At 38.7% G+C, this 22,156-nt stretch overlaps 4 protein-coding genes across 4 annotated transcripts; 2 read left to right on the top strand and 2 right to left on the bottom strand.

Annotated features, from left to right (window-relative positions):
- Positions 1 to 2,288: 2,288 nt before the first annotated feature.
- Positions 2,289 to 3,345, top strand: LOC103996578 (uncharacterized). Its single transcript, XM_009417506.3, has one exon. The coding sequence runs from the start codon at positions 2,341 to 2,343 to the stop codon at positions 3,235 to 3,237; it is 897 nt and encodes a 298-aa protein (XP_009415781.2). The 5' UTR covers positions 2,289 to 2,340; the 3' UTR covers positions 3,238 to 3,345.
- A 786-nt stretch (positions 3,346 to 4,131) lies between these two features.
- Positions 4,132 to 6,834, top strand: LOC103996586 (glutaredoxin-like). Its single transcript, XM_009417518.3, has 4 exons — positions 4,132 to 4,269; positions 5,019 to 5,107; positions 6,163 to 6,261; positions 6,590 to 6,834. Exons 1-4 carry the CDS (start codon positions 4,214 to 4,216, stop codon positions 6,664 to 6,666), a joined length of 321 nt encoding a protein of 106 aa, XP_009415793.2. The 5' UTR covers positions 4,132 to 4,213; the 3' UTR covers positions 6,667 to 6,834.
- Positions 6,835 to 8,108: 1,274 nt separating this feature from the next.
- On the bottom strand, positions 8,109 to 12,485 carry LOC135598101 (protein DROOPING LEAF-like). The gene is made up of 7 exons (XM_065091629.1): positions 12,231 to 12,485; positions 11,267 to 11,371; positions 10,829 to 10,943; positions 10,685 to 10,733; positions 8,610 to 8,685; positions 8,441 to 8,521; positions 8,109 to 8,334 (listed from the first exon to the last, which is right to left on the bottom strand). Exons 1-7 carry the CDS (start codon positions 12,300 to 12,302, stop codon positions 8,266 to 8,268), a joined length of 567 nt encoding a protein of 188 aa, XP_064947701.1. The 5' UTR covers positions 12,303 to 12,485; the 3' UTR covers positions 8,109 to 8,265.
- A 4,201-nt stretch (positions 12,486 to 16,686) lies between these two features.
- On the bottom strand, positions 16,687 to 20,240 carry LOC135598910 (COBRA-like protein 1). Its single transcript, XM_065093392.1, has 6 exons — positions 19,945 to 20,240; positions 18,937 to 19,016; positions 18,263 to 18,719; positions 17,880 to 18,039; positions 17,517 to 17,794; positions 16,687 to 17,249 (listed from the first exon to the last, which is right to left on the bottom strand). The coding sequence occupies exons 1-6, from the start codon at positions 20,057 to 20,059 to the stop codon at positions 16,966 to 16,968; spliced, it is 1,374 nt and encodes a 457-aa protein (XP_064949464.1). The 5' UTR covers positions 20,060 to 20,240; the 3' UTR covers positions 16,687 to 16,965.
- Positions 20,241 to 22,156: the final 1,916 nt, after the last annotated feature.

Raw genomic sequence — 22,156 nt, 5'->3', positions numbered from 1 at the left:
CCACATGGTGAATAAGCTCATCATTTTCACCTGATCAAACAGCTTTCAGATGGAAGCAATTCACAGTGGAAAAATAAGAGGTTTAAGTGACCCTGAAAAGAGGTAAAAGCAGGAAAATGTTTCTGAATATTCTCTCTCTACCATAGTACAGTAATAATCTCATCTTGTTATAAAGAAATATCTTGATATCTTTCTCGCAAGACAAATAGGAGCTTTCTTCCTATCAAGACTACTTTCACAAACCATTTCTCATGCCATTGATCTGTTGAACAAAACAGATGTGAATCTACATCATGCCTTTACCTCTGCTCAACTCCCTATTCAACTTGTATATTATTTGATCTTTCTTTCTCTTGTATGCTTCAGCATTTTGCCTGGGAAATGCCTATCAGACTGCTGTTATTTGTTCCAGGAGAACATGGGGGATGAAACCACAGTGGACAAAGCATACCTTCTGTTGCACAAGGCCAGTATTTTCTGTCAAATGAGTAGGTCCACCACCTTCTGCTTTCTTGCTTTACAACAATTAAACAAGTAGAACCCATGTAGCTAAAAGTTGATCAATTATCAATAGGTGACCTACCTACCTCATAAGAGAGGAGCACAATTGGGTACCTCCACACCAAACAAATCTCTATGTTAAATCAAAATACTGGTGTTAGAATTAATGTGACCCACATTCAAAACATTTAGAACATATGTGAAATTTAGGAGATGATTTAACAAATTGTTTACATTCTATCAGACTACGCGAAAATGCCTTGTTTGAGTAGTCATATTTTCTAATGATTAAAACTAAAGATATGTGACTTTTTGAATATATATCATTCGGGATATGACAATTTCTTTTCTGAATAGATAGATGTACACTCCCTTGGATTCTATAAATTCAGAACATGATCATTTCTTCACCCACAATACAATATCTATTTGGATTGCTTTTTTGCATAAACAGTCTTCTTTTTATTTTTATTTTTTTGCATAAAGTAATACTTACTGCCAGTCTCTAATAGATCATACAAGTGATTGATCTAGTTCCAGAAACCTTGAGGATGTCCACCACCAAATTATTTGACCTCCCACCAAGAAGAACTTTTCTATCCCTCCTGTTGACACACATGATAACATGGTGGACAGGACCGATCACCAGCCTCACAATGGCCTCTTCTTTTTGCTCACTTTGGTGTTTGGATTCTCCTGCTATATCACTTGCTCTTCATGGCTTGAAATTGCCTACTTGTTGATGAACTTAAGTGATTATGTTGCCTTGCATGATATGAACATAAATCTTCCTTGTATGCACTCAGCACCTTCTTAACATCCTGACATCAGGACTGCTGATTACATCTCTAGTCTTGGCACAACCTATTTCTACCTCTTTCATTCAAGACATCACTTTAGATGTAGTAGTATTGATCAAACAATTTAAGGTGATATCAGGACAGAAGGTGCCATATTCAGATCATTTTGAGACAATGCAAGAAAACAAATTATATCTGATCAACTTAAGTTTCATAAATGGGGTTTCAATCTGTTTTTCACCTAAGCATGAGGAGTGATAAGATCATAGATTAACTCATGTCTCATCCAATTTAAGAGGATCCCATTTTTTACACTGACAAGAAAACTTTGGGTAAGCTATTATAGTCTCACTGGAAGGTGATCATTTCAAAGTTGAGAGTGGAGTTGATCATCTTAGTCAAAGCTAATTTCCTCAACCACCTAACCAGCTATCGATTTGCACCTAACTTTCCAATTCACCTCTTCTCACCCTAATCTTGTGCTTCAGCAGCATGTTATTGTCCTTCAAATTTTAATCATCTTTAATTTACCTAAAAAAATACTTAAGCTATCAGATAAGAAATCATGTATGATTATATATTCCTGGCACCAGTAAGATCTGAACACAGGATTCTTAGCTCTTATACCATTTTAAATTTTGTCATCTAAATTCTCAAGTCATTAGATGAAACAAAATATATGTTTATATCAACATCAGATGAGATCCAGCTTCTGAATTTGAGGAACCATTGGCAGACCATGGACAATGACTTCTCCTTTTTGTTGTTGTTGTTGCTGCTGCTGCTGCTTCTGCTTCGATAATATGGGGTGTTTGTTCAAATGGCTTCAAAACAAAGCAAAGCTCGCTTCAATCTTAAGCCAATCACTTTGGCACACACCAAGCTTGGATTTTGTTTCACCCATTGTTAGCTCTTATTTTGGTGGTTGGCATTACCACATCATAACCACCATGAGAGACTCTTCTTCCCCATAGAAAAAGGACTCCATGTTCGAACACCACTGGACAAACCTTGGAAGCTCCTCGACCCTGCACAAACCATGGGAGAGGCCATCAAGATCTTAAGGACCTCCTTCCATGCCTTCTTCTTGAGCTACCACACCTTCATCTCCACCGCTGCACTCCTCGTCTTCCCCTACTCCATTGCCACTCTTCTCTCTCAGTCTTCTTCTTCTTCTTCTTCTCCTCCTTATCTTCTACCGGCGATCTCTTCCCGCCTTTGGCTGCTCTTCGAAGCTTCCGGCTTTCCCTCCTCGCACTTCTTCGCCCTCCTCAACGTCAAGCTCTCGCAGGCCGCCTTCTCCTTCGTCGCCGCTCTCCCCCTCGGCGCCACCTCGTTGATCCTAGCAAAAGCATCGGTGTTTCAGACGATCCACGGCAAACTGCCTTCGCTCGCTTCGCTCCTCCGTCTCTACCCCTCTCTTGTGCTCACGTACCTCTGCAACTCCTTCCTCGTTCTCGCCGCCAACGCTGCCGTCTTGTCCCTCCTCTTCTTGGCCTTCAACGCCGCGGACGTCCTCGACCTCGCGTCGAGCAGCCTCACGCTGGCCATTTCCGTCGCAGGCGTCATTCTCTACTCGTTGGTGCTCGCCCATGCTCTCATCACATGCAACATGGCGACGATCATCTCTGCCGCCGAGAACACCGGAGGGTACCTGTGCATCCTCGAGGCCCTTGTGCTGGTCCATGGGAAGATGGCCACCGCCATCACTCTGGCTCTGCCTGCGAGTCTCGGAGCGGCCGCCATGGAAGCTCTCTTCCATTGTAGAGTCATTAGGCCATACTCTGAGTCCGGTGGGAAGCTGCAACCATTGGCCATTTTGGAGGCTGTGTCCATCGCCTACTCGTACTCCCTCCTCCTGGTCTTTGATACCATCATTACCTGCAATTTTGTGAAGAGCTGCAAGTCGGAAGAGAAAGATGATGTGCACGTTTGAGCGCTATATTTTGCACAATTAGTCTATGAAAAGACATTAATGTTGCGCATTTACTTTTGCAATGAGACGGCAGGGTTGATTCGATTAAGACAAATCCTAACTCTATAAAGGAGAAAACCAAATAGTCATCATCGAGGAAGAAAACAGAGAATTGGATAGAGTTAATCTAAAGTTTTTTTCTGCTGTGTTTTCTGATGTCTATATAGTAATCTTTTGAGCCAAAGTTATTTTTTGGTAGAAAAATATATTTTTACTTCTCTCAGAGTTATCAGGAATCAAAGATATCATCTTTGAATTCCTCATACTTGTATATATGTATATATATATTATGTATCTATATAATTTACAAGAATGCATATGCAAAATTCTCATGACCATATAATAAACATGAGAAATAAAAGGTTCATTTGACTTTAATCTATGAAACAGCTAACCATTAACTTAAATGCTTCTAACAAAGTTTTATGCATATTATATCCTTCCAAAATTGAAAAGCTTTTTCTATTTTCTGTCTTGAAACAACTAACATTAATTATAGTATGACACTGCTAATCTTAGCTATTTTTGGATGAATGTTGAAGGAAGAAATATATACGGAGGATCATAATATAAATATATATATTATATATATAATTATTAAGGAAAAATATGCTATTTTAAATAAAAATATTATATCAAAGCATGTATATAATAATACTTTAAATATAAATATCATATTAGCAATTGAAGACTATCCGAAGTGTTTTTGTATATACATTTTTATTTTATTAAGATTTAGACCGGGCCCGTCAAATTTGACCCACGGGCCGGGTTAAGGAGAGGGGGGTGTGTACTGACACGTGTCCAAGATCGGTCGCGGAAGCTAGTGAACGTGGCCTATTTATGACCCACTTCGTCAACTCCCAGGAACAGTGAGGAGGAGCGTCGGCATAGGTAGCGGCGGGCAGCGGCTGGAATTGAGCGAGCAGTGGACATCATGGCTCTCGAAAAGGCTAAGGAAACCGTTTCCTCCAACCCTGTCGTGGTCTTCAGGTCTAGATCGTCCTCTCCTTATCCATCACTTCCCTACCTTTAATTCCTTTTTTGGTTTGTTCCGTCTTGTTGATCGGTGAAGAGGGGTGGCGGTGCAGAGTTGCCTTTTGATTCGCGACCGTGTTTAACTTCTGTTCTCCTCGTTTAATTGGGGAAAAAAAGGAGGCCGAAATCTTCATGGATCTAAGCTAGTTTTTTATTCTCGACCATGTTGATCATCCCATCACAAAAAAAAAAAAAAAAGATTCCTTTAATGTTTTCTTCCTTGTTTTGATGGGAAAATGGGCCGAAATCTTGATGGTGCAGAGTCGATCTTTGATTCTCGCCTGTGTGTTTGAGTCTGTTGTCCTCTTTCGATCGGGCAAAAAATCTTTGTCCTTCTTTCATAACCTGCAGACTACAGCGGTGGTTTTTTTATTGTCGACTGTAACTCTGCAATTTCTTTTTTGATCGGTAAAAAGACATGAAATCGTTTTTTTTAATCTGTGTTTATGATCCCTCAGTTTTTGTTTTGTTTCCGGTATCAACCCTCGATTTTTTATTATTGCGTATGTTTCGCTAAAAGGACCAAAATCGTTTATATTCTATCAGCTTTTTCCTCTCTCTTGTTATGGAAAAGGGATAAAAAGCTCTGCTTTTGTGTTCTTGTTTGCCTAATCCAATTTTGCTCATCTTTAATGTGGATGTTTCCATTTCCACCTTGTGGCATGGTTGGCTTGGAGTTGAGCTTGATATTTTGCTGGTTGCAGCAAGACATTCTGCCCATTCTGCGTAAGGGTGAAGAAGTTGCTAGATCAGTTGGGGGCCAGGTACAAGGCAATTGAGTTGGATGTTGAGAGTGAGTATTCTCTACGTGGACCTTTTTCTCTGGCTATTTCTGGTCATAACATGCACTTTATTTCACTTTTGGTGACTGTATGAACTCTCAAGGAAATGTTTGTATGGTATGTCTTGTTGTCTTATCCGATTCAAGTGTTCTGTTCCTGTTTGAGATCTCAAATTAGATTTACAGAGTGCTCTTCAGATCAAGGCGAGGATTTGATAGATTGAAATGGTCACAGTAATAGTACTTTATAGAAGTGGTAAACTAATCATATCACTAACAATCTTCTGTACATTTTGGATTTTCAAACTATAGGAAACATTAATCAAAGCTTTATAAAAGGCCTTAGTGGCGAATCGTACACATTTTTAGGACTTGCTGACCAATTAAGTAACATATTTGAATACAGATTACTGATGGTATGAGTAGTTGAAGGTCATGATGTGATGACATGTGGGTGATCTTTCCTGTGTTTTTTCTTACGTGGCAGTAGATGTAATTTGTATGCTTATTTGTTTGGTGGCCTTTTTTTTCTAATTTAGGTATCTGATTGATTGTAGCCAAAGATTTTTCCACCTTTAGATTGTGATTGTACTCTATTTTGTATCCAGCATTAGTTTGTTGTTCATAATATAGTATTTGTTGGGCCATAAGGTGAGGAATGGAATTTGCAATTGAAATTCCTTGTTTATGTTCTCTTCCATAGAAGCAGTGGAGGGGTTCCAACTTCCAATTTCATCTGAGGAACAAGAGAGATCTTTTATGAATACTTTCTCTTTTTATGGATTGTAGCTTATGCATAAACTATAGAGTTTAATGCTTTCTGCAAAGTAGACTGGGTCTGAGCTTACTTGGTCTTGGTGAACTTTTTACATTAGCCTTCCTGAGAAGCAATATTCACAGCGGTAAACTGAAATTTCAGCCGTATTATTTCATGGATTGGAAATTTCATTAATCAACAGTTTCTTTTTATTTTTTTGTGAATATTGTCCAGTCATCCCACTATGTTTGATGCTAGCATTGGCTCTAATCTAAAATTCCTTTGATGCCTTGAATTTTTTTCTATTAAGGTGATGGATCTGATATCCAAGCAGCACTGGCAGAATGGACTGGTCAGAGGACTGTTCCAAATGTTTTTATTGGGGGGAAACATATTGGTGGCTGTGATGGTATGTCCCTTGTCCTTTCATTTTCCTGTGTAAATTTGCAGCAGAACTATATTTCCTCCCTTTCCTCTCTATTTTTATACTGAAAGCCTCTGATTTTATATTTGATTGATGGTTGATTCATCTTAAAATCCTTTTTAGAATGTTAAATTGCATTCCAAGAAATTCTGTTCAAAGTATATCATATAACATGAGAATTACAAAGTATACTTGACCATTGATAAGGAACATATATATTCATGAGTGTAGATGAAAAATGGCCTAATTTATGTGTATATTCAATTAGCCTTTTCAGGTCTTTGAGCTTTCTGATTGACTTGTGTTTCAACAGATACCCTGGCAAAGCATCAACAAGGTAAACTGGAACCTCTGCTAATTGAGGCTGGTGCCCTTGCCAATGCAGCATAGCCTGTCTAAATGCTAGTGTGCTGTCTGATCTAGGTCTTAGCCTTTCCAGAATAAGATATTGGGAACTCTATGAGTTCAAGACTTAATGTTTTATAACACAGTTGTTGAACATTTTGTCAACAAGAGTTGTGGTTGCCACTGTTAAATGTGTTGATGCTGTGTACTGTATGTGTTGCCTTTTTCCTCCTGGATCATAATTCTGCTTCCTTTTATGAGCATTCATCTGCCGGTCTTATGATGTTGGTATCGTATTAAGTAGTTTAGAGTCTTTAGACTGATGACACCTCTATTTTGGCACCATTTTGGAGTGATTGTTGTGGTCATCAAACTATTTGTCATGGGAAAAATATCTTGTTTGAATCAGGGGCTATGTATCATCTCCATGATATAGTTTCCACATCTTGTGATATGAAAAATATTTTCCATGATACGCGATATGGATTAGCTTATAGGTTCCATCTGTCTTGGCTGCATGAAGTAATTCCATAGGCCCATGACATAAGATCATCATAAATGCTATATGATGGATAGGGTCTCATATGTATTATGCTGCTATGGTGACACTCGAAGTATTAGTCCTACTGTCTGTTATACTTGGTTAAAAATGTAAGTTGACTGCACAAAATTATGTGGGATAATACTCATCCTTTCTCTTTGGACCTCATCACTCTCAAACTGTTTTTAGTCAAAGCAATTCCTATGCAACCACATAAACAGCTATTTCTTTGGTCAATTCTCCCTTCTATTATAGCTGTCTGTTGAATAAGTATAGTCTTTTAAGGAATCAAAAGAAGCAGTGACACCAAATTAGCATACTATCAGTTTCAACTAAAGACAATTTATGAGCCACAAGAGAGGACGCTTAGAGACATATTATGCATGAACATAATCTGATTGGTTGAGCAGTTCTTCTAAAAAGAAATATCGGCTGCTTTCTATTTCAGATAAGAATTTTTGTTGTATATATATAAGAGCATCTGATCTTGGGATCATAGTGAGAATAATGTGTCAGAAGAAAATGATCTTTAGAGAACTTGTCCAGGTGAGACACCAAGAAAAACAACAAACTTAACACAAATATGCCACCTTTTCAACAATTTGTATATAGTAAGATGTCACATTTTCATTTACATTATTGCTATCGATATGAATGCAGCGCACGATATGAATGAAACAAAAAATTAAAACATATTAATTACTAAACAAAATAATAAGATATTTTTTGTACATAGTATTTTTGATGTCGGTTCGTAATCTATAACATTTAACCAAAAAAAAATTTAAATATAATATGTTCAAAAGTTATACCCAAGAAATGCTCGTAAGTTATAATCTATATTTATGTTGGCATGAACTTGGCACTTACCCAATAATAGATTGTAGATCATCTTAGGTCTGGATAATAACAATTCATATATACAAACCACAGCTGTACATTCCTCTTCGTTCACAAATGCATACATAAAACTGGAAATACTACAGCTTTACAGATATTTAGTTATGGCTAGATAGAGAGAGGACAAGATCCAACAATAATAATTAACACCATATCAGCATATCACCGAGAAAGAGAAAGAGCTCCATGAGCTGATCGAGAACCTATTCCTTCTGCTCCATTTGCTTGTAAATGCTGGAGCTTTCCACTATAGGGCAACTGCTTTCCTTTATCTTCAAGAAAAGAGAACACAAACAATTAATCATGCTACAGAACTGCTTCCTAACGGTAAGAGAAGAAAGGCTTATGCTCTCTTTCCAGAGCAAAGATTGGATTTACCACTTGAGGAACAGAAGCCGGCTTACTCTTAGCACCAGAGATCGAAACCGAGGTCGACCGACGAGGATCACACCTAGCCCACTTTATTTCTCGCAACAAAAACAGTATGAGTACTACTACTGATATCTGATGAAGATTATATCTGTACATTATTTGTTCGATAACTCACGTTCTTCGAGGCCTTGCTGAAAGCTTCTCGGTGTGGAATATCAGGTTTTGCTGCTTTAATTCGCTGTATTTCCTCTCTGTGATGATATGGAGAGTAAACTTCAGCAACAATACTTACAAGCTCAAGAGGGAGGGATTAGCTAGCTAGCTATCTAGCTTTTGACTGCAGTCCCAATTTTGATGGCACATGATATGGACTGCACTAAGGTTGTAGTTAAAGATGAAGAAAATTTATAGAACTTCAATTCTAACTTAAGATGATGGATTTTAATGATAATATCAAAAACTGATCCTTAATTTTTTTTTTCTTTTTAGCTCATGACACTTTAGATCATATCTGATTACTAAGTCGTTTATTTCTCCTAATGTGTGCATGGTCTTCTTCCCAATTTGTACTACAAATTTGCCTCATATGTTAGGAGAGCAGCTGATAGGGCATATTTTGGTCCTAGATGAATCACAGCAACATCACACGCCATCAGCCGTGAACTCGATGCCACACGCCATCAGAACCATGGGGTGCACCCCACGTCAGGTTCGGTACCGATACACTGTGTGACTTGACTGCCCCGAGAGCCCGAGGTGGTGTCGTCTGACGCCGCTCAAGCACCCCTAGAGACGCCATCTCATCAGAGAAGTCGTCCCGCCCTCATGAAAGTCGATGGCCACGTCGAACCGAGGCACAACCAACCCTCGCACACAGGTATAAAAACCTATGTCCGACGCGCGGCCAAGAGGGGAGAAAAAAAGGAAAAAGGCAGACGAAACTGACTTGCTCGTCGAAGGGGCCAAAGTCAGGAAGCACGCGACGATGGTTATTTTGCAGGAAGGTGGGCACCCCCGAGCGGCGGGTGTCTTCACCCCGAAGTCGTCATCCGGTGCGCAGAGGGTGGCCCGTCGGCCCGGATCCTGATCAATGCCAGTTTGCACCCCCCTTCCCAAGGGCACACCCACGTCGCGAAGAAAAGTAACCAACCACCCTGGGACGAGAGGGCTCAACCCACCACAAACAACACTCAAGTCAGCAAGACTTAGAGTGCCAACCACCACTCACGAGGACTCAATCGACCCCATCGATTCGACCCTCGCCCGAGATGCTCACGAGGCACAGCCACGAGGCACAGCCACCTCATCATCCTATTCTTTCCACCATAAGTTTCCGACGTCGACCCGCGGACCTAACTGTGCTGACTCATCAGCCACGGTACTTTCGTTCACTAACAGTAGCTAAACTTTCAAGTACTCCACTGTGATGTACTAGTCAGCTTGGTTTATACTTTGACAATCTATAATAAGGATCGATGAACATCCGAATTAAGGCTTTTCATTTTTTTGAGAAATTGTAGGCGTCGTGATTCGAAATAGGATAAGATTAACTTTACATGCATTGGCAGAAGAACATAGCATGTATTAATCTAAGGTATGTTGACAGAAGCAAGACAACATGTCTTGCATGTTGTTATCAGTAGTGTATTTAAGCATTGCAATTTCCTGATCTCATTTGACTCGAATAAGGTTTCACTTTCATCGTTAGAGGATGGATCGGATATGTACCATAGAAGAGAAAGGACTAAATTGACATTAATTAGAAATGTATGGTGTTTAAATATATAAGTAAACAAAACATAAATCATCTTATGTTCTTAGATATGTTGACAGTGGTTAGAAATATATGTTTTGTCTGAGTAGATAGTAATTCTTCCTATTTAATCCAGAATAATATAGACAAATGAGGGAAGTGATGGAATACAAGTGATTGAATGACTTGATGTCAACTTAAGCTTTTAGATGACTCGACAATGGTCAAAAACTTAAAGGCTAATTAGGAGAAGAAAAAAAGAAGAAGAAGAAGCATGGAGTTGTTTCTTCAAAGGAAGTGTTATTCTACACTGAGAATTATTTGTATGAATAATGGCGGAGGAGATTTCCGTGATGAACTCGAAGACAGATTGAGCTGGTTTTTTCTAATATGAATGCTTCACATCTTACTTAGCTACTAGATTATGGTTTATGATGGTGATCTAAGAAAATGAACCAGTAATTGAATGGTAGCATAACATCGTCTGTAACTCATACCTCATGAAGCGATTATAGGCTGAAGGCATTCTGTGTTTCTTCTCAGGAGCTGTCATCAACAGATCAACAAAAATTTCGTTAACAAGTACATAATAATTATGCAAGAACAGGAAGAACAACATGAAGTGAAAGTCGAAAACCTACGTTTCGTGACAAATGGTGGTTTTTGGATTATTTGTTCTCTTAATGATGATGATGATGATGGTGGTGGCGGCGGCAACGACAACGGTATGCCCCTGATGTAATCAGTGCAAGTCTCCTAATTCAAAACAAAGTGCAGTGTCATAAGAAATAATAACCTCTCCCATCCTCTCTCTTCTTCTTCCTAAGCAGTAAGAAAACAACATCCAGGACAAATAAATGTAGGCCTGCAAACCAGTAGTGTGTAGCTAGAAACATGAGAATCAATTTTGTCACATCAAAATGTTCTTCATCGAAAGTGAAGCTAACAACAAACAGAAGAAGAGATGAAGAAAAAGAAGACTAAGTTTACCGCATGATAGTTTTGTTTATGAACCTCCTTACACCATCTTGTCACGGTAGTATGAGTGCTGAAAATTTAATGGACAAGGAGAAGCGAACCTGAAGAGCCATCTGATGGTCACTGGGGCAGAGGAAGGAGAGATGGTCGCAGTGACCGCATCTCACGGTTACTGTGTCTATCATCCTCTTGGATGGGACGCCAACCTGCAAAGCAAAGGGAAGAAGAGTCTGTCACCATTCGAGAGCAAGGAGTAACTACAAGTTGTTTGCACTTTGTGGCATCATAGAAACTCATCGTTCAGCTCTTATTTTGCCAGTAGTGCCCTTTTTCTTTCCACATTTTTTGGCATTGGTGGATGCTGAGATGTGTGTTTGTGACAAAACTCTACAAATTAAGATAAGATCAGCTTTGGTTCATCGATTAAATGGTGAAGCACCGTCGAGCGGATCTTCTTTATGCTGTTCTTAATTCGAAGATCTGATGAATTTGGGTGAGGGAACATTTATGTTCTTCTAATTCTGCGACGAGGACACAGAAGAATGAGCATAATATCTACCTTATAACTACTGCTCTTAGAACTACATCGGTAGCAACTACAGAGAGAGAGAGAGAGAGAGGAGAGAGTGAAAAATCTCTAGGAATCATCTTTAGCTTCCTCATGCATGCATAAGGCCCCATCTTTGTCTCCAAGACAGAAGAAATGTGCAGATCTTGATCATACAAACTCATATTCCTAGGAGACAGGAAAAACCCTAGAAAGCATCAAGATTCCTCTGTAGATACCACATCATGAACAGCAAGAGCACTATATCAACATGATCAGTTAAAATCCATACATGAGACGATTAAAAGATTGAGATCGAGTTTAATTTCTCCAAGAGTGCCGGTCCTTAGATCGGTGGAAACGAAGAAAGAAAAATATGATGTGAAGTAGTGTCGGAGGTAATAAACACCAAGAAGCTTGCTGAAGCGGATGCTTTTCTGATGTACATCTTTCTTGTACACCCAAAAGCAGCATTGCTGTGGTACGTTCATCTTTAATCTTCTACTCCAGGGAATTACCTTAAGAACTGTGTTGCAATAGCTGCAACGCACGTAGCAGATGTGCTCAGTGGGAGAGACCGAGTAGTCCATTACTGCAGGAAGAAGAAAAAGGAGCAGGAGGAGGAGGAGAGGCAAGCCGAGGAGGAGGGAGAGAAGTGCTGACTGTGGTGATGGGCATGCGCCATGGCTAGGGTTTCTGTATCAGCAATAATGCCCGGGGGAACCCCACACATGGAACGTACGGCCAAGCCAACCCAGCCATGGCGCAGAAAGTTGGTCTGCCTTCCAATTTCTCGTGATATCTTGACATGATCATTTCATCCTCCTCCTCCTACTGTAAGACAAGAGAAATCTTGACTTCAAGACTTGTAGATCTCGGTAAAAGCTGCATGGAAAACAAAGGGTGCGGTCGAATATAAATCAAATCATGTCTCGTGTCTATGATTATTATCGATTACCCAAACGAACAATTCGTTATCATTATCATTCGAATTATGAGTCCGTCCCTTTTGGCTTAAGCGCTTACGAGAAAGATTTGGATTAAGTGTTTCGGCGGTCCGCATTGGATCCCATTACAAGAACTAAAGCGGCTTAAGCTACAGCTTTACTCCGCCTATCACGAGAAGATTTAGCTGAGAAGTTGGAGGAGGGGATGGATACGCTTGTCGGTGTCTTGAGGGGCCGCAAAGTGATGTGACGATTCCTCGGTTTCCCATAGGAGTAAAAGAAGGGCGCACTCCGACGCGCCCACACACTTGCCGGCTTCGTAGAACCACGCCTTTGTCTCCATCATAGCCTTTTGGCTCTCAGAATCTGTAGGCTCAGCGGAAAAGGATCAGCTCGAGGAGAGGAGAGGGAGGAGAGCTTGCAATCTTCGCTGGATTTATCCTCCTCCTCTCCTTCTCTCTCATGTCCTGAGAAAGCGTCCGCTTGATGAGACAGCTTGAAATCCCAATCCCAATCCCCACCCACACACTCTTTCTTGATGTGTATGCATAGTTCCTCGTCGATGGTGTATTTTTGTTGTTTATTTTTTTCGGTGCTTGAAATCATTATCTTGTGTTTGATTGGGGCGTCAGCAATCAACACTCTCATGAGTGGCGTCTACACCTATTTTGGTGCCAGAAGCAAACCTTACGACGATTTTGGGGATTGCAAGAATCGGTGCTCGATCTGTTCTTGAGTTGGAGGATGGACGATAGGGTTGAGTTCCATCCACGAAACATGCTTCTGATGTCTAAACATCTTCGAAATCTATCAGGGTGATGTGATCTCTCTTACGGATCACCTGATCTAGTTGTGTTGAGCATCGTGAGGCATGTAGTTTTCTTTCCCAAAGGAAAACTACTGCATGTTCGTACAACCCAAAGGAGCTAAAAGCAGCTCTAAGCACTCTATCCACTAAAATGTATTATCTTAAATGATACATAACTTTGTAGGTATGGGGACATCTATGAGAAATCATGTTAATTTTATTGATATGATTATATTTATTAGACAAAATAATCGTATGAGTTTGGAGAACTTATCGATACCACCGTTTATCTCTTATCTAATGCAAGTGATTAAATATACTAATAATTTATGGAATTTTTGTTCCACCATGAACTGTGAAATGTTGTATACTGTTGCTAAATGACATGCCTAAGTGTGCAATTTAGCTTTAAGCTAACAACATATGCGGATAATGGAAAATGCACATATTTTGAATTTGATAGAGCAAAAGGTTTTTGCAAGAATTCTTGATAAATTATATTTCCTGATAAAACATGTAGCCTAATATCTTGATAGATTATGAGTATTACATGTATAATTAGATAAGTTATAGTCTTATCGACAAGTCGCGAGTCATTAGCCAAAACATTAATGGTATGTTTGACGAATAAAAAGAAAGTCAATGGTGATTTATATATGTGGATTATTTTTCAAAGGTTCTTTCTCCCCCTATTAATTGTGACAAATGAGAGCTTAGTAGTTTGTACTTGTAGATTTATGAACTAAGCAACAAAAATATCAAATCCCAAAGTCTTATTTTCAATAGACAAAGAAAGAATGATAACCGACTAAATTTACGTAATCAAGTTTCGAGTCATTAATCATTTTGCAAACGAGTTTGCTATATTATCATTAGACCAAAATTTATTAGATGAGATATTGAACTCTCAACTTTCGTTAAGTAGGTCTACAACACTACCGCTAGACAAATGTTGTAGATTTTGATCCTTCATCTTCGGTAAATAAATTTGATACTTCCATTAGATTTGAAAGATGATGCATTAGAGGTATCTCACAATCATTCAAATCTTTTGGTTGTTGCATACCATATCAATAAATCCTTTTGGTTGTTGTTGATGTACTGAGCAGCAAATTCACTTCAAAAGGAAGTATAGCTGATGCTTGTCCCCAGTCTACCTAACATTTTTGCCATCCCTAATCAGCAGTAGGGAACAGCCTGGCCAATTCTGTGGAGTAAGTTGGGGAGTACTCTTCAGATAGAGACTGTCTACTTGCTGCCAACTATTAACCATATCAAAACATGAGCAAAGGAATCATATGTCTTCATGTGGAGAATTTTTAATTCATTTGCATTGTCAGCACCAAAAAAAAAGGAAGAAAAAATCAGTCAAGAGCAGTTCATTTTAATTACCCAGATACTATTCGTTTGTTTCTTGTGTACACAACACAAGACTCACACACCATATTTTGATGATTAGCTTTTCTAAGTTCTATTTAGTAGTAGTTTCTCAAATCTGAAGATTAACAAAAAGCTTTGTTGTAGTTAAACTATCCTACTAAACATATAATTGATCTTTGTTGTTTCTATTCCCATTTGAAGTTTCCTTCACATCAGAGATGGTTGAGGGGTGATGTTCAGACTTCCTGCCTTTGTTCCTTCACTACCCCTCACCAAATGCATTGCTTCAACAAAGAGGAACTGAAATAGAAGGAACAGTTAGGAAGAGAAGGATTGAGAGTGGTGAGAGTCCTTTTTTACCCATCCATAAAGATCCACAAGATCATTCTTCCTCCTCTGAACACCAGGCAGTTCAGAGTGTTGGATCAGATCTGCGTGTAGCTGGTCTGGCTCGGATGAATCCTGAGGATGGAGATGAGAGAACCTTGTCACTGAAATGGTGGTGTTTATCCTGGATTTGGTGTTCTCTCAACCAGATCTGAGTTCATGATCCATCCATGAGAGGTACGAACTTACATTGTAAATTTCTGTATCTTATGATTCTTATTTGGTATGCTAAAAGTTGTTCATAGTCTATCAGAGGCTACCAGAAATTTGATGTCATATATATTATATCTCATGAGAAGACAAATCAAGATATCATCCATTTAGTTTAATATTGGTTGTGAATTAGGGATAAACAGGGTATGTGCACACTGATACAGTGTCCTTAGCTCATCTGATGCATAAAGAGAATAATGCTCAACATTCTGCTACTGATCAATACCTCAAGAGATGATCATGAGAATGAAATCATTAAATTCATCATGTGTTTTGCCTGTTACTGTCAGACTAATCAAGCTTTAGCCAAGTGGAACAGTGTGTGTGCTTTTTCCTCTGCAAGAGGTTTTCAGTAAGCTTCCACAATACCAAGCCAAAAATTCCTCTGAGACCTACTTTTCTGGAGCATTTTTTATCTGAGAGAACTACAATTTTACTTTCCTTTCTTTTTCCTGCGACTTCATTTTTTTGGATAAAATTGCTCAAGATCTTATTGGAAATAGATATAAATGTACCACTGAGAATGAGAAATTTGACTTATGTACTGATCTAGTCGCAAATATAAGGATTTGATGATTCAATTGTTATTAATTTGGATCTAAGCATTTCAGATTAATGATTTAGGCTTAGTGAAATTATTGGACTAATCTTTCCATGAAATTGGATGATTTTTTTTTATTGGACAATTTTAATTTATGTACATCCAAAATTCAATTCATTTTAGTTATAGTTATGGGTGTATATATTTACAGATGTTCTTTTCTGTGGTCACCCCATCAGAAGTCAAAAGTACCCAAACCTTAGGCAGTGAGGACAAATTTTTAAGTCAATAGGGTTTTCTGACTATAAATCTGTCAAATTTAAGGCTAATTGTTAAGAACTCATTGACTAAAGTTGGAGAAGTTCAAATCAGACATTTGTTGCCTCAATCCATAAAATTGCACTGCTATAGTATCTGTTGACACAATTTCCAGTTGAGTTCTCATGGAAAGCCAATTGGGAAGAAGATACTCATTCAAGGTCCCCTTTTTTCTTCTTTTGTCAGAAAACACTATCACTGAATCACACTGCAAACATGGATCACAGCAGAACTAAAAGATTTAAATGTGGATTAGTTGTTCAGATGACCTCCATAATACCCTTCCATTATTCATTCTGTAAGGATGAGAACATCATATATGATGAGATGGAATTCAAGCAGAAGAAAGTAGCAAGAGAAATGGAAGGTCCTTTTCAACATCAAACAAAGTTGCCTGCTCATGTACTTTCACAAATATAAATTATCATGGGTCTCCACTCTTCTACATATAACATGCTGACATAGACCACATAAATTACAAGAATCTAAACTCAAAACCTTGCCAAGTTGTGGATTTATAGTATAAATTTACATTATGATGGCTTTGGTGCGGAGAGACCTGAATCCTCTTTTTATCCAGAATCCAAATCGATTTCCAGAAGCAGAGCAGTTTGTGTTTCTATCGAAATTAAAAGTTTCAAACGAACCTTGAGTCCTTTCTAGACATAAATTAGCAACCAAGCCAAAGCAGCAAAAAGGGCCATCATCATGGTGCTTGTCAACCGCGTGGCGGCATTCGGTAACCATGGATACGAATCTGGGGGAGGCATGACACAGTTGTCACCATTGAAGTATACGCGCCGTGGAAAGGCCCACCCCTTCTCGAAGGTAAAAGTTGATGGGTCCTTCCGGAATAGAAGTTCCGACTGCACATTTCCATAAGGTCCGGCTTCCATGAGGAAGTCATTATAGTACTTGACACCCCATAGCATTGCAGTATCATCTGTCAGACCAAAGCCAGTAAGATTTTAGTTATAGAAAGAAGCATTAAGCAACATGTATGCTAAACCATATAGATTTCAGACCAACAGACACACCAAAAGCACCATGAGTTCTTGTGAAATTAGATCAGTTACCACCACCATGATGAAATCTCACAGGATAAACAGATTACCAGATTACCGTATTCCCCCGCCCACATTTCAATAGTGAGAGAAAATGTCAAAGAATGAACTTGAGGAAAAATAGAAATGAATGAAAAGAAACTTACTTATGCCTCCGTACGGCGTCAATGACTTGTAATTGAAACTAAAAAGTTGAGTGAGATTGTCTAAGTTCGGATGCTGGATAACAAGGTTCCACTGTGTATAATTCATCCGGTAGTTGAAATTTGTTATTGCAATCTTCACACGCCAGTACTCCTTGTAGTTTAGTTTGACATGCCAATGGACCCTTACTGGGCACATATGTGATGTGCACTGGACCAATGGTGTGAAGCTGTTTTTGCCAGGACCGTTGATGACAGAGGCTAAATAAGGCGAATCTCCTCTGGCATAGTAAACAGTAACATCATCAATATATCAGCTAAAATTTTCATAGTGAGAGAATTAAAGAGGTTGGCATTTGAACTCACTCCACGCAGCTTCCTGGTTGAGTTGCATTATTTTGACAACCACATGTGCACGTCGGACAGTTAACAATTGTGTCATTGTAGAAGGATGAAAGGGATACGCAGCAAGTAGGAGTCTTCTGAGCGAGAAATTGGGAATATGTACATGTAACATTCCATGTCACTGCGATTAAGCATCGAAGAAAATGTTAGCCGACTATAAGGACTGTCATTTCTTGAGTTTCGAAAAAGCAGAATTGACTAGCTAGGCGAAGTGGCTATCCTACATTACTTGATTGGTATTTCATTGTGCAAAAGAACTAAAGAGCCGAATCCACTACCTGGAAGCTTATCCTATTTAAAATATCAAACTACTAGCTTTTCGCAATTTTTCTTTGATGACTTACTAAGAGCTTGAGTTGTTCTCCTTCCATCTTGTGTAACAAATTTAGTAGGCTTCACAATCTTGGCTATTCCACATGTATATCCAGGTCCTGGTGCCCTCAGGGTAAAGTTCTTGGGCACACGGACAGTCTTGTTGGTGGTCCCCGCTGCACCAACACTGACCTGGAATGAACTTACAGCATTGGCTGGATCTTGCACCCATGAATTAATCACCCCTCCTTTGCAACAATTGGCGATTTGCTGGTTATATGGTGTTCCAGGAAGTAGATCAACAACTGTCGGATCTTTCTTACAGCAATGTGGAGTGTTCCCCTTGAATCTTGAGCAATCACCCTGCTCTGTGGTCTGGGCTCCTACCATTGACCAGATGACCTCCTTCTTTGCCCAGGTCCACCCAAGAATCCATCCGGGTGCTTGAATGTGACGATATTGCTGGAAATTGAATATCGTAACGACCGCCTGAAAATGATTCATATCAATATTTTGATTGTAGATGCAAAATTCACTTGCTATATAAACTGACAGAAGTTTATGCAAGGATGATCTCAAGAAGGCAAGAATTTGAGTTGTCTCTTCAATCAGTTACTATGAGAATTTATACATGGCGAAGCAAAATGCAAAGGATTGCCCATGCGAGCATCACATGCTTTCAGCAGTGTCTCTCTTTTGTACTTACAACATAACCATCCGGTGTCCACTGCATTATGTCCCATTTGATTGTTATATTTCCATTGGGGTCCAACGAATCATAAGCTTCTGTAATCAAAACAATTAAAGCATGAATCAGAAAAGAACGCGACAGAAAAAAACAATTTAGCTAAGAAGTTTCTTGGATCTACTCAACAGAACACCGAAGAAAACAAATCCCTGATACAAATCTGAACATCCTTTAACATCAAGGGAATAGTCTTTGCTTTATTGGAAAATAAAAATTCCAATCCCCCATTCAAACCATTCCTCCAAGATTCCCAGAAGTAATTCTTGAATAAATTGTGCAATGAACACCCCAAATTGGACCTCTTGATTGGATTTCTTCCCTATGTAGTAACATATTGGTTCTTAAACAGCATTGTTCTCAAGCTTTTTTCGGTGATGAAAAAAAAAGCTTTGATCATTTTGATTGTCTGCATAAATTAGAGATTTTGACATGTTTCTCTTTCTGCAGGTTTTCAAACCCTCAAATACTGAACTAGCTGCTGCTACAACAGCAACTTCACACGTAACTCAAACTTTGTAAGCAAGTCATGGATCATTTTTTTCGTGAAGGAAAACCAGCAATACCCCAAAAATAGAAAGCAAATGCCAAGATTCCAAGTTCCATACGAAAGATATTTAAATTAAGAATAAAAGAAATGGACACAGTCCAAAAAGGAAAAATTCTCTCATTTCCCAAAAACTTTACCATCAATATCATCTGAGATTACATTCCGCGGAAAAAATTCCAACACTGTGTCGAAAAAAATTAGGTTTTGAGTCCAAAAGATCAAATCTTGAGAAGAATCGAGCAATTTCTACGGCCAAAATCATCTCCTTTCCCAAATTTCTACGATCAAGATTGACATAGCTCAGTCTCCGATGAAACCCGTCGGGGAAAATTGAGCCGGGATATTTAGTTTCGACTCCAAATGATCAAATCTTGAGAAGAGTGGAGCACTTTCTAACGACAGAAGGACCAAGAACTGACCTGTGGATGGAATCAGAGAGGACAAGACTAGAACGAACAGGAAGAGGGCGAAAGTCGCGAGCTTTCCCATGGATCCGGTGACGGCGAATGTGGAGGAGCTCAGATCCGTCCCCATTGCTGGTCGTGGGGGGAAACGTCTTAGATCTGCACCACTGAAGCAATGGAGACAGCAGAGCTGAACAAGTAAACCCCCACCCCTTCCTATTTGTCTCCGAGAGGAGAGAGACAGAGAGAGAGTTAAGAAGCTTCAAGATGAGGTTTCATCAACTTTGCAACACTGACACAAAATCCAACGCTCCAAGCCATGTGATCTAATAAAAATGTAGCATCTCAAGTCATTCATTCATCACCCAAGTAGTCCTTTGACTCACATTTTTCACATTTCCAAGGCACAGAATGTTACCAAACAACAGTGTAGTTTTAACAATCAATTTGTGGATTTCGTTTTGTTTATTGCGCAGATTAATGCTTGGAAATACCAATTGCATTTATGATTTGCAAAACATAAATATTATTTCCATGTCTCAAGACTGGCCATCCCACATCAAAAGGATGGGGACAAGTAACAAATGGCAATCATTTTATTCCAAGGAGACAAACACGTTTATTTATGTTGACAATTATGCATCGATCATGTGTCGGTGGAAGATTGCTTTATAGACGGTGATCATTTCTATTTGATTATTGCTTTGATAAGCCATCTCTATCATTGGTTGGTCCCCTGTTCCAATCACCCCATAGACTTCATGCATTTGTCTCATCTTTTTCTATGGCCACTCCTACCAAACTGGGTCTCTATTGATTTGGGCAATCCAACAACTAGCAAGTCTACTATTGTATGCATTTTTCCCAATAAAAGAATATATATATATGTATATTTTAGCACTCATATACACTAATTTGATTATATTTTGTAATAATCGATGGATCTATTCGTTCTTGAAACTTAAATGTTTGTGTTGCTAAGTAAATAAAGACATAGGAATAAATAGAAGAAAAGAAAATATGACCTTTTCTTTTTATTCTTTTTGAGATTTCACATTTGACTGCATTAATTGGAGGTCCATTGGAAAGTGTTTGCCGACAGAGGGTAGCATATCCAACAAAACCATTAGCATGTATGTGTGTGCCTTTTTAGTTATTTCCATCACCATTGCATTCCATTAAAACCACACACTTATTATCTTCCATCACAATCACACTGTATTTTTCTTGAAGAGGATTTGGCTGTCATCAAGCTTTTAATTTTCTTTTATATTAATGTAGATTCATTACCAAGACATAGCTGTCTGATGGTCCCACACACTCTCACTTTTGAGGGAGGAGTTGCATTGGGGACACAGGAAATCCCTTGCAGCACATGAACAGCACAGCTAGTGGCAATGGAGTAAGGGATGATGAGCTGCAGCCACACTGGGCACAGAGCATTCGTTAGCTGCTTTGACTGTGGGAGCTCCAGTCACATCAGTGTTTCTGTTGAGACATCACCATCATTAATGTTACAAAGTCTTATATACAAATAAAGATTAGTATTAGAGTGAATGCTATGATTTTGATCCATAAATTTTTGTTTGTGGACTTGTAAGGTTGACCAATGAGAAATGGAGGTGATTTTGCTGGCTAATAGTTTGTCATGTGAAAATTTCAAATATTGTGGATATAAATTTGATAAATTGTCAAACGTATAAATGCGAAAGAAAAAATATTAATCCAAAAAAACGCTATGCGTCAAAAAGCATCGAGCTCCGTACGAGGCACTAATCGTTCGCCCGAGCGAAGTAAGACGTTAAAATAAAAAAATATATATATATAATTAATAAATATAATTATTTAAATAAAAATATGATATTAAATTAAAAAATCTTATGGAATCATAATATCACATTAATAAAAAAATCTTAAAATTTAAAACAATAAAAATAATTTTAAATAAAAATTAGCAGTATTAAAATTTAAAAAAATTATTAATCTAATAAATAAAAATATTGTTACTAGTATATAATTAACAATATGTTGTTAGTATATTGTTAACAGTATATTATCGAGTCGATGTGAAAATAAAGAGTAAGAGTAACAGTAGCGGCGAATAGCGGTAGCAAGAGTAGGAGTGACGATAGTGACGAATAATAACAACAGCGACGAGTAGTAGTAGTGGCAGTGGCAACGGTAACAGTAGCGGGGCGCAGTATAAGAGTAAGATTGAGGCTGTTAA

This window comes from Musa acuminata, chromosome BXJ2-1, assembly GCF_036884655.1.
Source record: "Musa acuminata AAA Group cultivar baxijiao chromosome BXJ2-1, Cavendish_Baxijiao_AAA, whole genome shotgun sequence".
NCBI lineage: Eukaryota > Viridiplantae > Streptophyta > Magnoliopsida > Zingiberales > Musaceae > Musa > Musa acuminata.
Note: the sequence above shows the minus strand (reverse complement) of the source record. Positions and strands in the feature narration are given on the sequence as shown.

Bases quoted from the DNA above. Each gene is read 5' to 3' on its own strand.
- LOC103996578 (XM_009417506.3), top strand. From the start codon at position 2,341: ATGGGAGAGGCCATCAAGATCTTAAGGACCTCCTTCCATGCCTTCTTC.
- LOC103996586 (XM_009417518.3), top strand. From the start codon at position 4,214: ATGGCTCTCGAAAAGGCTAAGGAAACCGTTTCCTCCAACCCTGTCGTG. The intron at 4,270-5,018 runs GTCTAGATCGTC...TGCTGGTTGCAG, and splicing joins AACCCTGTCGTGGTCTTCAG to CAAGACATTCTGCCCATTCT. The intron at 6,262-6,589 runs GTATGTCCCTTG...GTGTTTCAACAG, and splicing joins ACATATTGGTGGCTGTGATG to ATACCCTGGCAAAGCATCAA.
- LOC135598101 (XM_065091629.1), bottom strand. From the start codon at position 12,302: ATGGACTACTCGGTCTCTCCCACTGAGCACATCTGCTACGTGCGTTGC. The intron at 8,686-10,684 runs GTATGAGTTACA...ATATCATCACAG, and splicing joins GCCTATAATCGCTTCATGAG to AGAGGAAATACAGCGAATTA. The intron at 8,335-8,440 runs GTAAATCCAATC...CTTTTCTTGAAG, and splicing joins CGGCTTCTGTTCCTCAAGTG to ATAAAGGAAAGCAGTTGCCC.
- LOC135598910 (XM_065093392.1), bottom strand. From the start codon at position 20,059: ATGGGGACGGATCTGAGCTCCTCCACATTCGCCGTCACCGGATCCATG. The intron at 17,795-17,879 runs GTGAGTTCAAAT...TTACTATGCCAG, and splicing joins CAACCAGGAAGCTGCGTGGA to AGGAGATTCGCCTTATTTAG. The intron at 17,250-17,516 runs GTAAGTTTCTTT...TTGGTCTGACAG, and splicing joins GACGCCGTACGGAGGCATAA to ATGATACTGCAATGCTATGG.